Here is a 24,951-nt window from a genome sequence, read left to right on the forward strand (position 1 = left end):
AAACACAAGTTCCCAGGTGAAGTCAATGAGATGACCTAGGCGCTCACGTCAACTCTGTGTATAAATACCAGCAACAACTGTATACCCTTCAGCAGGTCAGATGCAATGGAAACCAAGGGTTTCCTTAAGGCAAGCACTCCACAACTGGTTGTTTTCTGTTAATTCTTGCTTAAATCACATTCTGTATTCATACAAAAACAACTTAATGTTTTTTCTCTGACAAACTGTACATATAGAAACAAATTTCCAATTGGACACAAACTTAAATTTGTGGAGGTGCTCCATGTCTCATGACACTAAAAAAAAAAAAAAAAAAGATTCCAGCTTTTATCTTCACAAAACAACATGGGACTTAGAGCAGTGAGGGTGGACGGGACACAAGCCCAGCTACTCTGGGCAGCCGGCAGCAGTCTCTTCATCTTGAAGACCTCAGTAGGGGTTCCTGGGAGTCAGCTGCCCCAGAAGGGAGCTCAGGGCTACAGTGGTGCAGGCTTCCTTTTGTTTCGCTTGGTTAATCCACAAGAAGTTCTTAAATACTGTCCAGAGCAGCCTCAGCGTGCTCAGCCCCAACTTCTACCGACCCCTTCCACCTCCCCTCGACGCCCCTCGCCGTGGTGGGCCAGAGTTCATGTTACTCCCTCTGCCCCAGTTACTGCCGCTCCGGCCCCCTCGAGAAGGGGCGCCACTGCCTGGAGGGCCCCCAAAAGGTTCGTCTCTGTGGTATCCATCGTGGTGATCTCCATCCAAGGAGCTGGAACGCCCTGATTTGGGCACTCTTTGGGAAGGTCCTGGGCCCCCCCGGCCTGAAACGAAACACAGATTTCACTTGTGACTTTTTGTATTAGCAATTGTTAGCCAGTAACTCCTAGTATAAACTTTTACTATCTGACGACAGCAGACCACTTCTGGAATGTTCTGGGACAACTGGCAATGGCATTCAGAACACTAAAAGATGTACCTCTGTCCCTTTCTAACCACCACCTCGTGGCCATGGTCCCCAGGGCTGTGTGACAGATGGCAGGAAGCCAAGAGGGAAGCACGGAGCACTTTCAGGGAGACCCGCCCCACACCGGGACGTGTCCCCAGACCATAAGAAGGCATATCTTCACCCTCCTATGCCAACGGTATTCTGAGGGGAGGTTTGAAAAGCACTGGCTTAACTTTAGAAGTGCGTGCTGCTGTTAATGACAAGTGCTCCAACTAGAATAAGTGTTTACTGTGACTGTTCTGTGACATATGGCACTTTTGGCTTCCTTTTACAAAGTTAGTGAAATAAAATACTTCCCGAGAAATAAAGGCACAAAAACCCCCAGCCAGTCACACTGGCTTTGAGATTATTTCTCCCAGGGACAGCTTAACTTGTTTCAGACTTACACATACAAATATGCATTAAAATTAAGGTATTATTAAAATTCCTTCTTTTAAAATTTTCTCATGAAATGGATAGGATTTGGTCCTATCTCCCATATGTGCTCTCAGAAGACTTATCAGCTTTATTTTGTCTTAAGTTTTTGAATGCAATTTAAATCTAGCAGAGATGAAAACGCTGGGAGAGTTAGCCAAAGGAATACTCTTGGCTTTTTTCTTACAAAGCGCCACCTGGGCCCTCCTGAGAGTGCCTGGGCAGAGAAGTTGGCAGCTACTACACATCACTTCCACACTAGCCACGGACCTTGGCCAGGGGACCTACCATGTGTCCTGAGTGCCTATGAAAGTCATCCAAAATTATAGCACACCAACTAGTAATAAAATGTGTTTTGAGGCAGGGAGATCTATTGGAGATACCTGAGGTAATTTCTGAGGGTTTTGCTCTGAGAAAAATCAAACTATCAAGAACAAAAGGCAGAACTTTGCAATGGAAGGACTGTAAACACAAAGCAGGTCGACTTGGGGAGCAGAGCACAAGCTGGGGCACACAGGCAGTGGTCTCTCCAGCAGCCTCCAAGCCACACCACATCCGCGGGCAGAGCTGTAGTTAGCTGTGGTGGCTATTACTCCAGGCTAAAAGTGCCGCCTATAAAATCAAGATTCAGAGTCTCAAGTTGTAGAGATAAGCTACTCCCTGGAAACACCCCTGCAGACCATGTTCCCCAGAGTCTTTGTGACTTTGGGCACAAGCAGTGTTCCTCTGGGCTCAGGCTAAAAAAAGCACCGCAGAACCAAGGAGAGGACAACTCTTCCCCTCCGGCCAAGGACACCCTCAAGGGCGCTGAGCAGCCGTCAGTGCAAAGCAGACTGCCAATTAGAGCAGGGGTCTCCAGAAAGCAAGCCCAGCAGTAAGAGCGCTGGGGCACGGTGGCAGAGGGCTGGAGTGGAACCTTGAATGGGCATGGATTCCTAGAGCAACTGGGGTCATGTGCAGGGCTGAGCTTGCAGTCACTGGGTGACAGCTCCAACCAGCACTCACACATTTGGGAACATGTGGGGCTGCACAGCTTAGGCCCCAAGGACATGCGCTACAGGTACAGGCGAGGCCCGCTTGGCCCCTGCAGCTCCTGGTGCTGTAGCCACTGGCCTCTTACCTTTGCCTCCGCGGTCCTCAGAAGGGCCCCCCGGGGCCTCCATTTCTCTGTGCTCAGCAGTACCTGGCCCATCGTGCCAAGGGCGCTTTCGAGGCGGTAGGGATGCCATGTCCATGCCTTGCAGAGAAGAGGAGCGCTCTCTGCTTGCAGGGGAGTGACCGTCATGAGGGGGATGATCAGGGCGTGGAGCATCACGGAAATGTTCATGACCTGGCCCTGAAATAAGCAGCAGAGTCTCCTCATAGTAAAGGACGGCGCGACCAAAAGCAGAAGGAAATGATGTTGCTGAGAACATGGAGCAACTCGAGAACCATCCGTGCAAGAAACACGTGCTGAGTACCCAGCGGAGGCCAGGTGTCAGTCACCATGGACACAAAGGCCACGATTAGAAATCAACGTACCTCCTAAAGTAAGAGGAGGCAGGTAGGGTCCAGAGATGGGGGTCTCAGATGTTTTAGTATGAGGACATCTTTACATTCTTAAAAATTATTGAGGACCCCAAAGAGATTTCATTGATGAGAGTTATATCTACTAATATTTACCATATTAGCAATTAAGACTGAGAAAATTGTAATTTATTTAACTTTTTCAAAAACTAAAAATATTTAGTAAAAAAAAGGGGTATTGTTTTATATTTAGATAAATCCCTTTAATGTCTGACTTAACAGAAGAAAGCTGGATTCTCACTGCTTCTGCATTCAGTCTACTGCCACAGAATGCTGCAGCTCCCTCGCGGACCCCTGGGAGGGCCTACGGGCCCTACTTTGTGAGCTGCTGGTGTAGAGCCACCACGAGCCACCCACCGAGCAGTTCTCTTTCCTTACCTGGCTCTCTGTTTCCATCCCAGGAGTCTGGCTTCCGTCCTCCTTCAAAGCGGGGGAACTCGTCAGGAGTGGGGAGTAAACCCTTCCTTCCTCCTACACAGAGAAGCAAACCACGGTGCTCTCAGACTGTTTCAGCTGTGTCACAACCACCTAACTCTGCCACCTTGTCCTTCCAGACCAGGTGTCCTCAGCACTCGCTCACCTCGTGGGGTACCCCGACCTCGACCTCTGAGATCTCGCCCTCGGGCCGCTTCATCAGAAGCATCAAAATTCTCCTCTGGACCAAAGTCTTCAGGACCAGGAAAACCATCCCTTCCCCTGGGGGGAGCACGGCCCTCGTGTCTCGGGGGAGCGCCTCTTCTGAAGCTGTAGAGGAAAGACAGCAGAATGTCCATCTCATGGAACACCTTGCTGCTCTAAGTTCATGTTCAGAGAAGCATAATGATATGAGAAAATATGATACAATGTTAATTGGGTGGAAAACAAAATAAAACTATATACTTTTTAAAATTTTGTTATTATTTTTTAGAGATAGGGTCTCACTCTGTTGCCCAGGCTGGAGTGCAGTGGCATCATCACAGCTCACTGCAGCCTCAAACTCCCGGGCTCAGGCGATCCTCTTGCCTCAGCCTCCCAAAGTGCTAGGATTATAAGCGTGAACCACTGCACCCAGCCAAACTTTCTCTTCCTCCTTCTCTCTCTCTCTCTCTATATATATATACATATATATGTCTGTTCACAACCTTTTGTGAATCTGGAAAACTATATATATATATATTTTTTTTTTTTTTTTTTGGAGACAGAGTCTCGCTCTGTTGCCTGGGCTAGAGTGAGTGCCGTGGCGTCAGCCTAGCTCACAGCAACCTCAAACTCCTGGGCTTAAATGATCCTACTGCCTCAGCCTCCCAAGTAGCTGGGACTACAGGCATGCGCCACCATGCCTGGCTAATTTTTTCTATATATATATTTTAGTTGGTCAAATAATTTCTTTCTATTTTTAGTAGAGAAGGGGTCTCGCTCTTGCTCAGGCTGGTCTCGAACTCCTGAGCTCAAACAATCCACCCGCCTCGGCCTCCCAGAGTGCTAGGATTACAGGCGTGAGCCATTGCGCCCGGCCTATTTTTTAAAGTATACATTGTACAATCCTAGTATTAGAGGCAAAAGCAGACAGGAAGGAAATATACTAGAATGTCAGGTTACTTTAAGTTTCTTTAAGGCTTTTAGGAATAATAATAGTGGTGAACATTTTTTAACTGCTAAATCATAACAAGTGCTATATATGTACTATTTCATTTCATTTCATTCTCCCAACCCCCATATGAAGCTGGTACTATTATTAACTCTATCAGTGAGTACACTGAGGCCAAGATTGCTGGTGTCATGTATTTAAGGACACACAGTAAGTGCCAGTTGTGATTTGAACTCAGCCCAGCCTCTGTATCATTGCCTCTCAAATACTTGCCATCATCTACATTTTTATGATGAACACTTATTACATATATAATCAGAAAATTGGGGGTATAGATCATGCCTTCCAATTATACTAGACTTGTCAGGGGGGGTATCTGCTCTGCCATTTGCCCCGGCCCACAGCCCCCACTCAGGGACATGCTTAAGTGGCCAAGAGCTGACGGAGCTCCCCAGCAGACTGGCACACAACTTCCCTTCTCTTTCAGGAATTTTGGAACTGGGAAACTAAGTTGGCTGGGAGTCTTGCTGAAGCAGAGAGGTTACGAGGAAGCCTGCAGGGAAGAAGAGACAGTGGCCTGCAAACAGAAAAAGGTGCAAAAGCATGCCAAGAGAGGCCACGACACAAGAGGGAGGGTGAGCCAGGGGCAGCCAGGCCAGTCTGAACGGGTCAGCCCGCCTGCAGCCTCCTCCCAGGACATTTCCCTTTAGTTATCTTCCAGTCCAATCTTCTACTGTGAAGATTTTCAAACTCAGAGTAAAGTTGAAATAGTATAATGAATACCCACAGATCCTTCACCTAGATTAATCAGTTCTTAACGTTATTGCCACTTGTGCTTTATCTTCTGTTTATTTACAAACACATTTTCTAAACCATTTGAAAATCAGCTGCTGACAATATGATGCTTCACCCTGAAATATTTCAGTATGTTTCTTCTAAGAACAAGGACTTTCTCCTAAATAACCACAATGTCATCACCACTCTCAGTAATATGTGATATTAACAGATTGCCCAATTCAAATTTCCCAAATTGTCCCTAAAACGTCCTTTACAGTTGATTGTTTTTAAATATAAAATTCAATCATGATTATATGTTGTTACTCATGGTCATGTCTCTTTGGTCTCCTTTAATCTAGAATAGTCCCCTCCTGTATTTTTGTCTTTATAACCTTGACATTTTTGGCAAGAACTGCTCAGACTTCCTCACGACGTGGGCATGTCTCACTGCCGATGGTGTCAGGGTGGTGTGCCACCCAGAGTCTGCTGCTGCAAAGGCACACTTTCCCCTCTGCAATTAACAAGCAATCTGTGGGGTGATTCTGTGGCACTGTGAGAACATCCTTTTGCCCGGTGGTTTTAGCACCCACAGATGATCCCTGCCTGCATCAGCCACTATACTGATTGCTCATAAAAGAGGTGGTTTCCTAATTATATCACTCTTCCTACAGGGATAACATGGCGTTCTGCTGTAAAAAAATAGTTTTCTCTTTGCCACTCCACCACTCCAGCTATCTTTTTAACATCCTTCTTGGTCCTGAGGTAACTTGACCAAATCATGCTTCCTGCAAGCAAAGACGGTGTGCCCAGGACACTGGCTGAAATAACAAGCTATGGAAGGGTGGAACTGGCCACGAGGAGATGGAGATGGGGAGCCAGGAAGAGGCTCAGCCGGGAGCACTGTTCCCCTGAAACACAGCAGGACTCTTCTTTTGCGCAGGCATCTACTACACAACTGCCTTAGTTACAAACGGATAGAGAGACTCCAATCTGCACTAATTAGCAAACACCTCCTGTTACAGACTACATTCTTATGCTGAAGCCCTAAACCCCAGTGTGATGGTACTAGGTCCTAGGAGATGGGACCTTTGGGAGGAGCGTAGGGTTGGATGAAGTCATGAGGGTAAAGCCTGATGGTGGAATTAGGGTCCCTATAAAAACAGACACCAGAGAGAGCTTGTGCTCCCGCCCATGTGAGGACACAGTGAGAAGGTAGTTATATGCAAGCTGGGAAGACAGTCCTCACCAGAAACTGACCCTGCTGCACCTGATCTAGGACTTCCAGCCTCCAGAACTGTGAGAAAATAAATTCCTGTTGTTTTAAGCCACCCAGTCTGTGGTATGCTGTTATGGTAGCCTGAGCTAAGACTCCTGCTACTGGACTGGCCCCTCTCAAACACATCTCCCCACTGAACAGACTCATTAATTCAACCCACAGTCACTGAGTGCCTGCAGTGTGCTGCCGCTGCTGCTCTGGGTCCTGAGGGCATATACAGTGGTGAACAAACCAATCCCCTGTCCTCGGAAAGGTGACACGCTTACAGGAGCTACAGGCAATAAAGACCGCCTCTCCCCACAATGTGGGCGTGGGTTCTGGCAGAGGCAGAGTGAGCACCAAGTCCCGGGCACAGGAGTGTGTACGGCACGTCTGCGGAACAGCAAAGCTGTGACTGCAAATGAGCTGAGGCTATGGGTCTGTCACTGACAGATGAAACACAACACAAATCGAGACAGAGTAAAATGTAAAATGTTGTATAAGATGCAGAGATTCAAGAAATCAATGAAAGTTATGCTGATGCCAGGCTTCTGTAAGGCATAAAAAGCCACTTCAATGAGAATGCTTGGATATCACTAAGAGAGGCTGTTAGAAACACTGGGAGTCCTTAAATCTTTTTCGAAAACTAACAGCAGCTCCCTATGGCCCCTGCTATGTCACCCTTCCTGGACTGCCATGGGCCAGGCTTTTCTCACCACCCCTGAGGGTAGGGATGGCCAACCCTAACTCAGGCACCTGCTGCCCACAGTGTGAGAAATGAAAGGGAAAGACACAGAGGGATGGCCGGGGGGCGGTCAGCGGCTGCGGTACCCGCAGGGGTGCTGAACAGCAAGGGCGGGGAGCCCAGCTCTGACGCTGACCACTTGTGGGCCTCAGAGCCCAGAAGCCACTCTGATTCTCGGTCTGGTCCCTCATCTGTAAGATGGGGAGGTGGCAGTTGCATCTTTCTCACAAATTCCTTAAATAAAATTCCTTAAATTAAAATATCCCTTAAGCAAAATTTCTTAAAGAGGTAATAATTTCCTAAATTAAAATAAATTCCTAAAATTAAATGAGGTAACAATATTTGGCACAGAGTTAATATTCAATTATCACCATCATTGATAATATTTTCAGTCTCATTTAAGATTTTACTAAATCGTTTTTTTTCCTCCACATTTATTCTATTCCTTTTATGCCTCAAGCAGGCTGAAAGTTCAAGCCTGATATAAGTGTAACGAGAAGATTATTTTTCAGTTTGGTTTGACTTATTATGATCTATAGGCAATTACACAAAAACTGCATCTATGTCACAATCCCTTTATTTCCAATCTAGGTATCTGTCTCACATTTCATCATTCTAATCAGTTCTAATCTCATAGTATACTGATGCCCCATCTCTGTAAAAGGACCAGAAAATAAACAAAGACTTCTAAACTGTAAAGATTTTTTAAAGACCCACATAAAGGTTACAAAGCATAACTTCTTTTTTAAAATCTAAATGCGCAATCTACAGAATGTAGGGCGAGCCATCGATGCAGCACTCTCTCCCCCCGAGTAAACGAGGTCAGAGACCTTTGTTGAGAGAACAGATTAAAAGCTCCAGGGAAGATGGAACGGACCCCCAAAGTATCTGTCCCACCTTTCTTCTCTGCGCCCTCGAAAACGTGGGTCCTCAGGATCCCGGGGGAACCGTTCGTCTCCGGGTCTCCGGCCTTCCCACGCCCCCGGAGGGCCTCGGGCTGCACCCCGGCCATCCCCCTCGCTGAATTCCCTGTGGTCGGGAGGAAACGGAGGCCCGGGGCCCCCTCGCCTCCACTTCTCCTCTTGTGGTAAAGGTCCTCCTCGCCCCTCAAATTCACGTAACCGGTGGCCAAAGCGCTTGTCAGGGTGGAAGTCGTCTGGTCTGCTGAAGTCATCAGGGAAGTCAGGGTGAGGGCCACGCCTATCAGGGGGACCCCTGCAGTCCTGGCCACCCCGGAAAGGCCCCCTCTCAGGCCCATGCTCAGGGCCGCCGCTCTGCTCATGCCGCCTCTCTGACATCGGGCCCATGTGATGGTTTGGAGGGCCGCGGGAGTCACCTAAAGGAAACAAAGCTGACTTTTACCACGTCTTCCAGGAAACCTGCCAATACAGGTCTGACCTGCAGCATCCGCTGGTTTCAGATGCATTCGTTTATTTAGAGTGTCTTCCCTCCTGGGTTCTCAGCATACTTAGGAGACAGATGTCCCTGAGGCATCATATAATGAAAAGAACATGGGCTTTGGGGGGCAGACATCAACTTCACTGCTCGTTATTTAAAGTAACGTGCCCTAGAGGAAGTTACTGATCTCAGTGAGATCAGCAATGTCTGTCCACTTCCTATTATGTATATTCTAGAAAACACGAGTGCTTCCTGAGCATAATAAGAATGAGCTTCCCTTCCCGGCCCTACTTCTTTCAGTGATTTCGTTAGGGCCACCTGCTCTATCCCCAAGAAGGACACAAGAAAGAAAATGGGCCGGGCAAGGTGGCTCATGCTTGTAATCCTAGCACTCTGGGAGGCCGAGGCAGGCGGATTGTTTGAGCTCAGGAGTTCGAGACCAGCCTGAGCAAGAGCGAGACCCCGTCTCTACTAAAAATAGAAAGAAATTATATGGACAGCTAAAAATATATATAGAAAAAATTAGCCAGGCATGGTGGCGCATGCCTGTAGTCCTAGCTACTCGGGAGGCTGAGGCAGGAGGATCGCTTGAGCCCAAATGTTTGAGGTTGCTGTGAGCTATGATGACACCACTGTACTCTAGCCTGGGCAACAGAGTGAGACTCTGTCTAAAAAAAAAGTAGGTAGCAAAGGGACATTCTGTTTTTGTTTTTGTTTTTTTAAGACAGAGTCTCACTCTGTCACCTGGGCTAGAGTACAGTGGTGTCATCATAGCTCATAGCAACCTCAAACTCCTGGGCTCAAGCAATCCTCCTGCCTCAGCCTCCCGAGTAGCTGGGACTACAGGCACATGCCCCTACACCCAGCTATTTTTTTATTTTTTGTACAGATGAGGTCTCACTCTTGCTCAGGCTGGTCTCGAACTCCTGGCCTCAAGCACTTTTCCCACCTCGGCCTCCCAGAGTGCTAGGATTACAGGCCTGAGCTACCCCACCCAGCCAAAGAAAGGCACATTCTTAATTCTTAAACAAAACAAGTTTTAAAAATGAAATTCCTCCACTGGCCCAGCTCTTGCCTTTTACTGCCTTTCCCTGGCAATGCAGACGAATCCCCTCCTGATTCCCAGCCAGCCACCATTTTCCCTTGCCAGTAGCCCTCTCCATTCATTTTTGTTCATTTCTCTTGGCCATTTCAACTTCTCTTCACCATTCAACATGTATAAAAAGTTTGGAAGTCTCAATATACAAATGCACCACCAGAAGGAGTCTCCCTCCTCCTTGGCTGTCTGTCCCTTTCTGCCCCCTCCCTCTACCAGTCCTCTCCCCTGGTCCTGGCAGTTTGCAAAGCCCCTAATTCCACTCCTTCTGGTAAAGAGGCTCCCTCACTCACTCAGTTCTCAGTAGTTCCTGCTGCTAATGGCTTCTTCCCTGATTTGATGTTGCTTGAACTTAGTGTAATCTCAGACATGGCAGATCTTTGACCCGAGGAAGCTGAACACATTCCATTTGGACTTACCTATAAACATTAATCCTCCCATTACCTCTATCTGTTTAAAAGTACCCTGCTCTTCCAAGAAAAGAAACCCACCACTACAAATTAGAAGGGATGTGGCCACCGGTGATGGGGCGGCGGTGGTGGTTAATCCAGTAGGGGATGGCAGGGCCACTTTCTCGGCTCTCCCTTCTCCCTTTGGTCCCTGGGAGGAGAAAGAGAGGAGGAAGAGAGAGAAGGGGAGGGGGTGAAGAGAAAAGGAGAAGAGCAAGGATGAGAGGGAAGGAGGTGGAGACAGACACAGGGCAGGGAGAGGGAGAGAGGCAGCTCTCAGTTTGCTGATGGCGGTACCTTGGGGGTAAAAGACTCTTTCTTAGGGTCCCCAAATGTCAGGGTTGGCTCTCTCAGGCCTTTCTTTCTCTATTTCCCTGTGGGTCCCCTCCCTTCTGTATACCCTCTGCTACCACTTCCACACAATTGGAAGGAAATAAACACTCCCTAATCCCTTTATCTCTCCCTTTCCTACCACTAATATCATACATAAATTCAAGGCTGAGCTTTAAATTCCCAAAGTTCTAGGGCTGTAAATGCTGACAAAAACTTTCCTTAATCTGATAAAACGGGGGGAGAGAATCCTAACATGAACACACAGTGCTGTGGGCTTAGCCAATTAAAAGAGTGAAGTTCTGTGAAGGGCAATCTCTGCAGTACTCCTTATTATCTGAATTGTGGTTTCTCCTTCCCACAAAAGTGTGAGTTGTATGTAACACTCCTCTCCTCGCTGCCCTGTAGCCACACTCCCACAGAGCTCTCTTGTCCACTGTGCTCCTGCTCCAACCTGGAGGTGGAGGGCTGAGCCCCACCCATCAGCCTAAGGAGGTAGCATGACCCACGGCACCCTGCATGCTCTCCTTCAACTCGGGATTCACTCTTAACTTCCAAATAGCCCCATATCTAAACACCAACAATTCTTATCTCTTTGTTTTTCATAATATCAACAACCTGAGGAACCACACATCAGTACATTGCTTTCTTTTTTTCAAATAGTGCAAAACAACGTAACCAGTTAAAGAATTCAACATATGACACAATTCGGGAGGACAAGGGAGTATTGATAAAAATACTATCAAAAAATTTAAGCAGAAGCAATTCAAGTCATTGGGATGATAAAAACATGCACTCACATTCCATGAGCACGGGAACCACCTGCATGGCCAGCTCATGGGCACGGCCAGCCTGCGGCACAGGCAGGACTGCCAGGGCCTGGCCAGCGGCTTCACTGCCAGCCCCGGGAGCTTACTTCCTCTGGCTGGCATTGTTGCCTAACTAAACTCATCTATAAAAACAACAAAAAGCAAAGCTCTTACCTGAAATGACTATGCCCTTATTTTGCCCAGAGGTTCAAATGACCATCCTATCAATTACTTACCAACAAAACTCCTTAATGTAAAATGTACACAAAGGTGGTAGAATACAATCTCTTATTCAGCAGAGCAGATGTTTACCTTTGTTGGGGCCAGGTCCTTGTCCAGGGTTCAGAGGGGGGATGCGACCTTGTGCTCCCTGTTGCCCTAGGCCTGGTATCAGGGGCGGGGGGCCTGTGCTCTGTCCTTCCTGAAAAGATATTTTTAAAGCAGTGGTGTGAAATCACAGGCTTGTGCTTCATGAATAGCAATATTGAATTATAATGTGATAAGATAAAAATACTGGGTTGTCCCAAAGTCTCCAGCAGTAAATACTTAGCTAGCGATAGTAGAACAAAATTGTCCTTAAATCAGGGGAAAGGAGATACTTCTCTTACTAACTATTAATTTTAAAAAAGCACTTGTAATGTTAAACCTGCTGACAGGTTTTATTTCAAGCTAGATCTTTACTTGTAATGCAAAGTAAGAACTTTGTATTACAATGGAAATCAATGGAAAGTCAGAAATCTTAACACAGCAACACCACCACTGTGCACAGAGGAGGAACTTCTGGCAAAAGTAAAGGCCTGGAGTTTGCCAGGATAGGTGAACTCTGCCAGCAATAGAAAGTAAGCAATTCTCTCTGAGCCTAGGGCTGGGCTTGAAAATGGGGGAGCAGGCAGGATGAGAAAAGGGCTCCTGCTGAGTGAGAACTTCACACCGGGTTCCCTTTCACACCCCTCCTATCTCTGCTCTCTAGCGCCCCCTTTCCTAAGCACCCTATTGCTGGTGCCCAGGGAAGTCAGCCCATCCATCCGCTGGATTCACTCACTAGGTTCCTGCAGCTTCCCTCTGATACAAACCTGCTGCTCCGATCCTCTTAATCTCATTGCTTAGGGACCCCAGAGCTCAACCTCAGCTTGTCCCTAGTCCTAAAGTTCTGTATTTTTATCTAGCCATGTCTAAATTCTGATGCTTCACACTGTCCAGTGACCTTGGATCAGGTCTCTTGGCAAACAAGTAAATAAATGACTATATATCTAGTCGTTCCTTCATATAAAAAGTACGTTTAGTGACTGGACCTGCTATGAGAATAGCACAATTCCAAAAACATCAACAGAAAATTTCACATCACAAACCAGCCACATAAAGGAACACCCTTGATAGGAAGTATGGACCAGTAGGTATAAATGGCCACCACTAACCCAGTGCCAGTAACTTCTATACTGCTTTGTGTCCTGTCCCTTTTACCCCGGGACAGCTCTTACAATACCTAAAAGCAGTTCCACTAAATTAAACCAACTAAAACAACTGGTTTAAATAATTAGCCTGGTCAAAGTGAAGAAAGTTAGATTTCAGCATATAATAAGAAATATAAGCAAAGATTCTTCATCAGGCAACTGCTGAGATTTGAAATGCCCTCTACAATATCAAACCTTCAGATTCATTCTACCAATATTTCCATAGGTCAATTAAAATTTTAGAATCATCATGTTTTTCATGTTAAAATCTTTTACTACATGGTAAAATAAAAACTCTCATTGAATTGTCTCAGAAACTCAAGCTTGTCCTTGTGAATCTGACATGTTTATAATTTCAGTTATAAGATGGTAGCTAACGTTCATTATTTTTTTACCTCTCAAAATGAAAACTGTTAATTCACTACCACACACACAAACAAATGCATAATGAATTCATAAAATATACAATACTTCAAGATTCAGGGCAATTTAAGATGGCAATCCTAGATTTTATTCAACTCATCCTAAATTCTGAAAAGTGCCTAGTAAAAATCTGGAAATAAATGCTATCAGATTCTTCATTGCTATGACATTTTTAAGTTCTGCAAGATCTACCCAAGAATATCACATAATTTACTTATTTAGCTACTTATTTTAGTTCCATAAACAAAATGGTTATCTTTACATTATAGATTCTTGGTGCGGTTTGGTAAAAAAAAAAAAAAAATAGACTGTGTTTTCTACACCCAGCCTCTGTAGCATCCCCTCTCCCAAGTGATAACCCAGGGACCCATGTTAATTCACACATTCACTTTTGGTCCACAACTCACTTCAGGGACAAAATCCAGTTGTTCATACCCAAATAATGCCTCCAGACTAAGAATTTCAGAAAAACATAAAACCACATAGCCAAACAGTGCTACATCCATTTGTGCTCGTGCAGTCTTTTTGTAATTCACCCCCAAGTAATGTGAACTCTCCTCACACCATCTCTCTAGCACAAGCTCCGTGAATGAGTAATAAAATTTAGCTAACAGAGTCCTCAAAAAAGGGTCAAGGAAATTTCTACAGAAATACTCCATCCTGTAATTACTTTCATATGTCAGCTGAAAATAATTTGAACAGAATTTTAGAATGCTCAATTCTGGAATCACAGATCTCTAAAAGCATTCACTGAAATAAAAATAGTCAGGTCTATAGTATACCCATGAGTTAAATACCCCATATTATTAATATCTTTAATATCCAGCAGACAAGTTGGAGGTGGTTCGCTGGCTGGCAGGCCCATGGAATAGCAGGCTACAAAGAAAAGGGCCTGGAAAAGGGGCCATGACAGCCTCAGAGTCATGCACCATGTAACATGCCTTCTCCTCAGAGACACAGCTCTCTTGGAGCCCAGAGAAAATTACCAACTATATTCAACTGAGACTTGATCTCTTCTGGAAGAACCTCTATTGAAAAAAAAAACCAAGGTGGAGAGTAAAGAGCAATATTGAGATCTACTTAACAGGGGTATAACCTAACTCACAATCCCTGTGATTTCCTTCTTCAAGCCCAAATGCTAGCATCTTAAACCACCATCACTACTCAAGAAACATTAACACCCAACTGTGGCTGCTTTTCACAGTCTTTAGCAGTAACACTTTAGTTCAGAGTGTATTTTCCCAATGTGTTAATGCCTACAAGTTGGAAATAAATAATACCTGGTTGAAGGGGGCCCGGGGTCCATCGCCTAGCAGAGGTGTTTTCTGCTGCTGGAACGGTATCGGTCCTTGAGATGGATGTGGCCCTCTTGCTGGGTTCTGCTGTCCCTGAGGTCCAGGGGGCCCTTGCATGCCACCCTGAGGTGGAGGTCCTAAAGAGCCCTGGGGCGGCCCCTGCTGACCTTGCGAGCCTGGAGGCCCTCGCAATTCCTGGGGAGGGCCCAGCATTGATCCTTGAGGGGGGGGGCCCTGCATGCCCCGCATCTCCTGAGGACCTCGCATTTCCTGAGGGCCGTGTCCTAGTAGTCCGCTTGGAGGGTGAGGTCCTCTCATCTCTTGAGGTGGGTGGCCCATCATCATCCCTTGGGGAGCAGGACCCTGATTCTCTCGGGGGCCGGGAGGGCCCTGCATTCCTCTTGGATTCAACCCCATCAGAGGTCCCTGAGATACAGGACCTTGGATCCCTTGAGACCCTGGCCCCCCTTGTATCCCGTGAGGATGAGGAGGTCCTTGCATCCCTCTGGGACCAGGTGGTCCCTGCATACCTTGCGTACCAGGAGGCCCCTGTGGGCCCAGGTGACCCTGGGGACCAGGTGGACCTTGGGGGCCTATGTGACCCTGTGGGCCAGGTGGACCCTGAGGACCCATATGACCTTGAGGACCAGAACTACCCTGGGGTCCAGGTGGCCCTTGAGGTCCCAAAGGCCCATGAGGTCCAGGATGCCTCTGCATTCCTTGAGGCCCATGCATGTCCTGAGGCCGCGGCAACCCCTGGGGTGGGCCCTGGGGTCCTTGTGGTCCCATGAATCCTTGTGGCCCCCCACCTCCCTGATGCAGTGGAGGACCTTGTGGTCCCATTTGTCCCTGGGGTCCAGGAGGCCTAAACTGTCCCTGTGGACCTGGAGGCCCCATTTGAGCCATGTTCATTGGCATCTGTTGAGATGGATGGGGCTGTTGAAAACCTTGAGGAATCTGAGACATTGGCCCTTGTCCTGGAAAGGGCTGGGGTCCAAGGAGAGGGGTGCCAGATGAGGGAGGAGGCTGAATTTGCTCAGCCTGTTTCTGTGCAAGTCTTTCAATTTTGAGTTGCTGGAAGTAAAGAAAGAAGGAAAGAAAAAAGCATGCTGAATAAATAAGCCAGAGCCCTTGAAGATGACAATATTACTGTCATGTATTCTGCTAAGGAGAGCCTCAAAATAAACATAAAAACTGCTCAATTTCTTAATGTCCCCATGTAATTCAAGTCTATGTAACACTCAAACACTGTGAGCACGCACAGCTTCATGACACTGAAGCTCCACACTCCCTTTAGACTGTTTCTTTTTAGGTGCTGGGACACAGCAGTTAGGAATATTTATATCCATCTTGATCAGGGAAAGCCCTACAATTTACCAGTATTTTGTCATCCTTGGTAGCTATTGTAGGTGAGAAAAATAAGAACAAGCCACCTGCTCTATGAACTGACAGAAAAACAAAAATTCTTTTATCTGTGGATAAATAGGTGAATTCAAATTAAAATTATGTTCGCTTTACCTTTTCTATTAAGAATGTATATTTAACTTCGGTGTACTCACTGCTCCACTGATCTGGTTTTAAAAGTCTAAAGAAACAAGACTCTTTTAGAAACCAGTCTCCTAACACAGCAACAAGAATGGAGGTGCCCGTCAGCCTCATCTGAGTCCCTTCCCTTTTCCTTAAGAGCACACCAATAAAAATGTTATCACTACTTTCTCAGATCGTCTTGAATCCCCCTACAGAGCTTCATATACCTCCAGAAGTTGTGGGTTAGTATACTGTAATGTGGCCATTTCTTGCTCAATTTCTGCTTGTGTTTTTTTCTTCTCTTCCAATTTAATGTCTTCTTTTCTGTCATTGAGCACCTCGTTTGGAGCAGGAATTGGAACTTTATTTTGCATCCAAGCCTAGGGAAAGAAGAGAATGTTAAAATACGCCCTAAGGAGGCCGGGCCCGGTGGCTCACGCCTATAATCCTAGCACTCTAGGAGGCCGAGGCGGGCGGATTGTTTGAGCTCAGGAGTTCGGGACCAGCCCGAGCAAGAGCGAGATTCCGTCTCTACTAAAAATAGAAAGAAATTATACGGACAGCTAAAAACATATATATATATATGGAAAAAATTAGCCGGGCATGGTGGTACATGCCTGTAGTCCCAGCTACTCGGGAGGCTGAGGCAGGAGGATTGCTCGAGCCCAGGAGTTTGAGGTTGCTGTGAGCTAGGCTGACACCACGGCACTCTAGCCTGGGCAACAGAGTGAGACCCTGTCTCAAGAAAAAAAAAAAAAAAAAAAAAAAAATATATATATATATATATATATATATATATACCCTAAGGATAAAAATGACAATGACAGAATGACATAACCATTCTATAGTGTCATCTGCTCAATCCAACCTATTGAACTGTATTTATTTCTAATACTACTTCTTAGTGACACAGGAATGGAGTTAAGTAGACAATTAATAGCTACAAATTGCTAAGGTGATAAAAGCTGAAAGGTATCACATGTTATTAAGAATGCAAAACTTGCCAGCCTCTCCAAAAGCGCACATGCACTTTGCATTGAAGGGACGAGTAAAGCAGAAGATAGACAAACAATGGAGAAGAGAGTCAACACACTCTCTCTGCTCCATGCCTGTGTCTTCTCCTTCCTCTGATAGCTTGGATCATAGTAAGTAGGTGAAGATAAAAGAAGATTCACGACAAATTCAATATAACTGAGGGCAGTAGATGAAAACTATATCTCAAAATGTATAAAATACGTAAAGAATGCTCAAAAAAAGAGTATATAGTACAGAAATACTTTCAAAAGATAAGATAATCCACGAGAAACATCAATTGAACTACCCAGCCATGATCACTAAGTGCCTAAATGAGGTGGAGTCACTTTTAGTGACCTACCTGCTGGAACTGCGCAGGAATAGGTTTTGCATAAGGAACTTTCTTCTGAGGTACTTTTTTCTGATCTTTTTGCATCACCTCCTCCATTCCCCAATCTAAACCTGGAATTGTCATTTCAATTTCATTTGATTCATCTTTCCCTGTAAAGAAAAGTAGTTTGCCTTTTAAATTAAAAAAATTGGCCACTGGATCAATGAATACATTTTTAGAAGAAAAGATTTTAGATACTATTATCAACATTTGTGAACATAAATCATTATAGCATTTCAATATAACTTATCAGGAAAATAATACACATGTCTAGAAAAATGTTAGAAAAATATGTATCTGTAACTTCTCTTACCCATCTGCTCTTGTTCCATAGCTAATTTTAGCTGTTCGGGTATTCCCATCCCTGGAATTACCGCCAGGCTATTAGGTTCAAGGTCATCTATAAATAGTAACACATCCATTGTTAATGGAGAGTTTATAAAAGTAGTGGCCAATAAAGTTAATGCTTTATAAAAATGAATCCTATCACTGGTGATTTATAAATCAATAAACTATAAGATAAAAATTAGTTTTGTATAATCTTCCCAACACCTAACACTTCTATAACAGAATATCAGATCTCAAAGGACAAATGTACAAGAGTCTCACCATATTCTACTCCATCTTCAGACATTCCAGGTAAAAGGTTTAGATTATATCGATCTCGCATTTTATCACCTGGTCGGTTTCGAGTCCAGAATTTGCTGTCAAAGTAATGAGAGGAGTAGAAGAGCAAGCTTTCAGTGTTTTTCCAGGCACTGGCACTTACTAGAACTAAGCAGCCCTTTGGTAAACACAATAAATTTTTCAATGCCTTTCTCTAAAAATTAAAAATGTGAAAAGGTTTTATTTTAATCAAAAGGTAAAGCAGGCCGGGTCTGGTGGCTCACGCCTGTAATCCTAGCCCTCTGGGAGGCCAAGGCAGGTGGATCGCTCGAGGTCAGGAGTTCGAGACCAGCCTGAGCGAGACCCTGTCTCTACTAAAAATAGAAAGAAATTATCTGGACAACTAAAAATATATATAGAAAAAATTAGCTGGGCATGGTGGCGCATGCCTGTAGTCCCAGCTACTCGGGAGGCTGAGGCAGTAGGATCGCTTAATCCCAGGAGTTTGAGTTGCTGTGAGCTAGGCTGACGCCACGGCACTCACTCTAGCCCGGGCAACAAAGTGAGACTCTGTCTCAAAAAAAAAAAAAAAAAAAAAAAGGTAAAGCAAAATTTCAAATAACCAAAGTCATATTCAATATCCAATCTCCTTATTACAATGTAAGTATTTGTAAAACCACTAATGCTTCTAAGAATAAGTTGGAATACAAACCAATCAATAAATAAAAATAAATATATATAATCTTTATTTCCTCCTGCTTCATGAGTACAGTAATTCTTTGCTCTTTTCAATACATAGCTTACCTAGTGTGGTCATTTGAGCCTGAGCAGAGAATATGTCCAAGAGGATGCCAGGCCAGACTCCAGATCATTCCTTCATGGGCCATCTCCATCCCACCCACTTCTTTCTCTACCCTGCAACAGCACCAAAGAAAGAAGTCTTTCTCGCAAAAGTTACAAAAAAAAAATGGCATTTTCTTTTAGTCTTAAAGCCACCAAAGCCTGTTCCTTTGAATCTGGTTAGTTACACGTTTCAGAAGAGTATTGGTTTGTCATCAGAAATTTATTCTTTTATCCAAAGAGCACTTCAGAAGGGAAGATGCTTCAAGCATTATTTTACCAATCAGAAACCAGGAAATCTATTTTATTCTCCCTTAATGACTTCCGCATCCACAAATAGAGGTGAATTTTCTATTCCAAGCTAGATTTACAGAATTGAAAACTGCAGGCAGTCTCTGACACAGAACATATGAACAATTAAAAAAAAAATCACAAACTTCATCATGTTTGCACACATTCAGGTACTCTCTTCATAAAAATACACTACTTCATTACGTAATAAATCTTACATACCCAACATGCCAGAATAACAAAGACCCATCAGACCCTCCACTGGCAAAAAGCCCTTCATGAACAGGATGCCAGGCCACAGCTGTAAAACAAAAACATGGGAAAACACAAAAACGATGAGGTTCTGAGAACGCTACAGGCAACGGTCATCAGGGCAGGGAACACCTCATGGCTGCTGACCTGTGGCTTCTTTCTTATGACCTCGGAAGACCTGAAGCTCCTCTTTCAGGTTTCGGATGTCAAAAAGTTTACAGAGGTGGTCACGTGATGCTGTGAGTAGCCAATTGCCATTGAGATTTAATTTCACTTCCATTACTGTGTTTTTATGGGCATGACTAGAAACAAAGCACCAAGAAAATAAACTTTCAGAATTCAAAACAAGTACAAATCAATATAATGACCATTTTTGTTGGAAAGAACATGGATCAAGATGGCAAGAGGTTTGGCCTAGAAATAAGAAAGCATGGAACATTACAGGACGACAGCTGAAAGTACACTTGAAAGAAATAGGTCAACGACAGAAATAAATGTCCACTATCTAAGCATAGCCATCATCAACCAGTTAAAATAGCAGAGCTTAAACTGGACAGAAAAGTTTATCTCTGAGCAGGTGAACAACTTGAACACATAAATTAATATTCAATAAAGCTCATTAAATTTTAAAAAGTCAATGAAATTCCTCTCATTAAGACAAAGCATAAAAATGAGCACCGCCTAAGCTGGGAGTCAATTTGAACTAAAGACAATGCCACAACCCAAAGCCTGCACACGGCCCATCTCCAAGGGACACCGCTGACAAGGCATCCTACATTGCTTGTGGCCACTGGAGCTGTGCAAGAAGGCATCCTTACTCCAACCAATTTGCTCCAAATATGGTTCACTTCCCAATCAAAAGTACCAGGATACAGCTGCTAGGTCAAAAAAAGTTAATATATTCACATAACTGTGAATGTTTACAAGTAATTCAAAGAGAAAACTATATTATGTAGCTGCATCCTAAGTAAGCATGTTAGACAAAAAATGAGAACTGGTTCAAAAATGGAGGGAAAACCTCTTTAACAAATAGATGTAGTGAGATGGCGAAGGCTGGACTGTATCTAACAGTAAGGGGCACACACATGAACTCCACACAGTGCCAAAAGGTATTCTGATGAGGAGAGACAGTAAACTAGAACAGTAATAACCACCTCCACCTCCTCCTCCTCTTCCTCCTCCCCCCCACCCCCTGTGATAACTATGTGGCAGAACAAAAATCAAGCCTTATTTCATTAGGAATTTAGAAACAAATCATATTTAATTAATAAGTCTATAGATCCAAGTCCATCTGTTGTCTAAACTACTTTTTCAGGATAAGAAAAGAGAAAGCTAAAAGTTAAAGAACACAGACAGCTTTGTTCCCTTCTGTTTAGGGATCAAGGTGGGGGTTCCTATCACTTACAGTGTTGCAAGACTCTGCCCAGTCTTGGGATCCCAGAACTTGATTGGCTGTTGACTATCTTTACTTCCTGAAACAACTAACCCTTTGGTTGGATGCCAGTCTACACATTTCACATCAGCACCATGCCCTGTCGGAAACAAGTTGGGATAAAAACCTAATCAGTCATATGCATTTAAAGCAATTTAAACCAAAGTAGAGAAACCTATTAGATGTTTTGATCTCAGTGTTGAGTCAAGTTAAACTTTTTAAAAACGACTCTTTGGCCTCTGTGTCTGGAAGTCTTTGGGATACAGAATCCTCTCCTCCTATGCTGGGACACACAGGAACCAGTCCTCTTCTCCTGGAACTAACCACATCTTCTTGCCTACTTGCTGGTAGGTCAGTCAAGGCTTTTTGGAAGCTGTACCTATCAAGCGCCTCATAAAGCTTTTTAAACTTTTCATGCTATTCCCAATTATCCTAATTAGGCACAATCCCTGTCATTCAGTTTGGTTTTCCCACTTTGTGTAGTTCTTACAGATCAAAAGTCCTAAATTCAGGGTTAAACACCACCACCTTCTAGATATGAAGACAGGAAAAGTATTCCAGCTTTCCACTGCTGTTTACCGAAAAGCAGGAGAAAAACAATACCTGCTTGATTCAAACGTTGCGATAATCAGATGAGATCATAATAAAAGCTACCCTATTGAGTGCTTAGTATATATTAGGAAGTGTACTGAGTATTTATAAGAATCACCTTTTAAATCCTCACAAAATCCTGAGTAAAGTATTAGCATTATCTCATTTTACAAGTGAAGAAACAGAAGGACTGGAGAGGTTAAATAACGTATCGCAGATTCCACAGCTAGCCAACAAGAGTAGGGATCTCAACCTGGTCTGCAGCATTCGAGATAGTTAGTTCACTCAACCACTAGGCTAAGGCATGAAGTCACTTCGCAAATGTAATACATTAACTACAAAACAATCACATAATTTACAAAACTGAAATAGGTATGATTTTGTTAAAAACTGGGAGCTGTACAGAGTCCCCAGAATCAAATATTTTATATAGCAAATGCACTAAGAAACAGGTGAGGAGTGAAGCAGAGCATTTGAAGCAGCTTCCTTCTCTAACCTGCATCAAATCCAGCTTCTGTGAAATTCTAAGGTGGAAAAACGAAAGGATACAGAAGAATACAGACAAAAGCAGAGAAGGAAGAAATGGTGTAGAAGCATTGGAAGTGATTTGTACAGTCCAGAAGGGGAGAAATTTACATTTCAAATGGCTGTGGGCTTATTCCAACACAATACCCCACACTGACAAGCACATAGGGGGATAAAAATTCTCCAGAGAAGTTTGATAGTAGGTACTAAAAGCATGAAAAGTGTGTCTCCCATAACCCAATAATCTCATGTCCCAGATTGTATCATAAGGAAACAATGGGTATCCAAAAAGATTTGTCTACAAGTACATTTACTGATGCAATTTACTATTTTTAATAAATGCCTCTGAATAAGACACAAATATATTACAAATTACAGTGTACCATATGTACTCAAAGGAATATGCTGCACCTATTATAAATGATCCTATAAATCATTTAATGACATGATTAAAGTGCCCATGATACTAAGTTTATTTTTTAAAAAATACACCAATCAGGGCTGGGCGCTGTGGCTTAGGCCTGCAATCCTACCACTCTGGGAGGCCGTGGTGGGAAGATCACTTGAGGTCAGGAGTTCAAGACCAGTCTGACCAAAAGCGAGACCCCACGTCTACTAAAAAAAAAAAAAAAAGTAAAAAAATAAAAAAATAAAAAATAAATCTAAAAAATTAAATAAAATAAAAAATACACGAATCAGTGTGTACCATCACTGTAAAAGGCAAACAAATCAATAACATGAGTGACTGTGTGAGCATATCTAAATACAGAAAAAAAAGCAAGAAGTAGACACACCAAATGCTTATCAGAAATATTAAGCTGAGGGAGGAGGGTACCAAGGTGATTCTTCTTTCTCCATGTTTTTATATTTTCTACAACAAACATATTTTGTAACTGGGATATGAGGGTAGGAAAGGGGAAGTGAGGTTTTGCTGTTGCTTGGTCTTTTATTAAGAAAATTAACTGAAGGCCAGGCATGGTGGCTCATGTCTGTAATCCTAGCACTCTGGGAGGCCGAGGTGAGATGATTGCTTGAGGTCAGGAGTTCGACACCAGCCTGAGCAAGAGCGAGACCCCATCTCTACTAAAAATACAAAAAATTAGCTGGTCGTGGTGGTGTGCGCCTGTAGTCCCAGCTACTGGGGAGGCTGAGGCAGGAGGATTGCTTAAGCCCAGGAGTTTGAGGTTGCAGTGAGGTATAATGACACCACTGCGCTCTAGCCTGGGCAACAGAGAAAGACCCTGTTCTCAAAAGAAAAGAAAAATAACTGAAGATGGAACAAGTGAAATATAAATACATTTCAGTCCCTTTAGCCCCTTGCTTGCCTTAAGAAACTTTAATTAATGATTTGACCCTAAATAGATGTGGCCAAGGAATTTAAAAACTCCAGGCCACTGTCACCTAAAAATAAACTTATATGTAGCTATGTATGAATTACAAGCAATCAAATTTAAGTTTATGGAAAATCCGTAAGAGTAGCTTTAAATTATAATACACTATGCAAAAGAGTTCATATTCTTAGGAGCCATCTCTACCCTCAACTTCTTGGGTATACTTTTAACTTTAATACACAGAGAAAGTATTTCTGTTTAGTTTTAAAATATATTTGCTTATTTTAAAGAAGTATATGAAAAGTAAAAAACTATCAACCCATAAAGAAGGACCAACAAAATATACTTCAGTTGCTTTAATTCTGTTTTCTAAAGTTCTCTAAAATTTATGTAAGTAAAATTCAAGCAGTGAGGAATCCCATGAAATTTACCCATATCCATACACATCACAACTATAAATCAAACTGACTGGTACTAATTGCTGGATTTTATTGTATTGGTTATTCTCAATAAAAGTAATAATACTAGCAAACACACACATATAGCACTATTCTAAGCAAAGTATGTATACCAACTCATCATTTTACATGTATAAAGCATAGACCAGTTAAAGAACTTGTTGAGGATCACACCATTGCAGACGAGAGATCTGAATGCAGGGAGCTGGCCCCAGAGCCTCTGCTGTTAAGGACTGGCCTTTTTAGAAATGAAAAGGTCAGTTTAAGAGTTACGGGGCGGTGGGGGGATTAAGAATATATAACTTCCTGTTTGCTTCTATATACATAAAGACTCACTGAAGGATGGTACGAAACAGAGAACTGGGACAGGAAGAGACATTTTTTAGGCTTTACATTATTTTACTTTTGAACCATGTGCATGTATTATCTACTGTAAAAAAATTAAATACAAATAAATAAGTTACCTAAGCAAATATGTTTAAAAAAAAAGTATGTGCAGCATCTAATGTATGTGGCTTGAAAAGGGACACATACATACACACGTACACTGTGCACTCATATACTTGCTCAAAAATGCATTAAATATGCCTGAAAGAATACATAAAAATTCATAATATTAACTGCCTCCAAGAAGGGAAACTAGGTAGCTGAGGGGACAAGGGTAAGAAGAGTTTTCATTGTATATTGTTTGAAACACATGAATGACCTATTGAAAAAAAAATTCAATTTTTAAAAATTTACTAAGTAACAGTAGATTCCTCTGGAAAGTGCATGTGAGATCTTTACAAGCAGCATTCATCATTCTTATAAGTTTTTTAAAAAGTGAAAAAGAAGAAAAATAAATAGATTAAGTGGGCACAGAAGAAAATTGATAATGCAACTGCTTCCTTCTTTAGGGAGAAAAAGTTACTGAATTTCCACTGAAGTGACAAAAACTATTTCAAATGATAAAATTCTACCCTCTCTTGTCAATGTTTATACATTTAGATCCAGAAGGATATGACTACTAGAAATTTACCCTAAGAAAATAAGAGGATTTTTAAAAACTTTTATATGTACAAGATAGTATTTGAAGCCTTATTCATAACAGTGAAAACCTGGAAACAAATTTTAGAAGTGGAATGATTAAA

At 43.3% G+C, this 24,951-nt stretch overlaps 1 protein-coding gene across 4 annotated transcripts in view; it reads right to left on the reverse strand.

The window, feature by feature from the left end:
* Positions 1-148: 148 nt before the first annotated feature.
* WDR33 (WD repeat domain 33) overlaps positions 149-24,951 on the reverse strand; it is a 98,967-nt gene continuing 74,164 nt past the window's right edge. For 2 of the 4 annotated variants that reach the window (XM_045558844.1, XM_045558846.1), the window contains 15 exons: positions 20,890-21,016; positions 19,632-19,786; positions 19,455-19,533; positions 18,906-19,016; positions 18,105-18,199; positions 17,809-17,895; positions 17,466-17,605; positions 16,318-16,470; positions 14,549-15,637; positions 11,707-11,815; positions 8,210-8,648; positions 3,549-3,712; positions 3,347-3,439; positions 2,523-2,738; positions 149-803 (listed from right to left, as the gene is read on the reverse strand). In XM_045558844.1, the coding sequence (XP_045414800.1) occupies positions 574-803; positions 2,523-2,738; positions 3,347-3,439; positions 3,549-3,712; positions 8,210-8,648; positions 11,707-11,815; positions 14,549-15,637; positions 16,318-16,470; positions 17,466-17,605; positions 17,809-17,895; positions 18,105-18,199; positions 18,906-19,016; positions 19,455-19,533; positions 19,632-19,786; positions 20,890-21,016 (3,287 nt within the window). In that variant the 3' untranslated portion in view covers positions 149-573. Of the gene's footprint in view, positions 804-2,522; positions 2,739-3,346; positions 3,440-3,548; positions 3,713-8,209; positions 8,649-9,660; positions 10,407-11,706; positions 11,816-14,548; positions 15,638-16,317; positions 16,471-17,465; positions 17,606-17,808; positions 17,896-18,104; positions 18,200-18,905; positions 19,017-19,454; positions 19,534-19,631; positions 19,787-20,889; positions 21,017-24,951 lie in introns of those variants that run through there. The other 2 variants (XM_045558847.1, XM_045558848.1) reach the window with 2 other exon arrangements.

This window comes from Lemur catta, chromosome 8, assembly GCF_020740605.2.
Source record: "Lemur catta isolate mLemCat1 chromosome 8, mLemCat1.pri, whole genome shotgun sequence".
NCBI classification, from domain to species: domain Eukaryota; kingdom Metazoa; phylum Chordata; class Mammalia; order Primates; family Lemuridae; genus Lemur; species Lemur catta.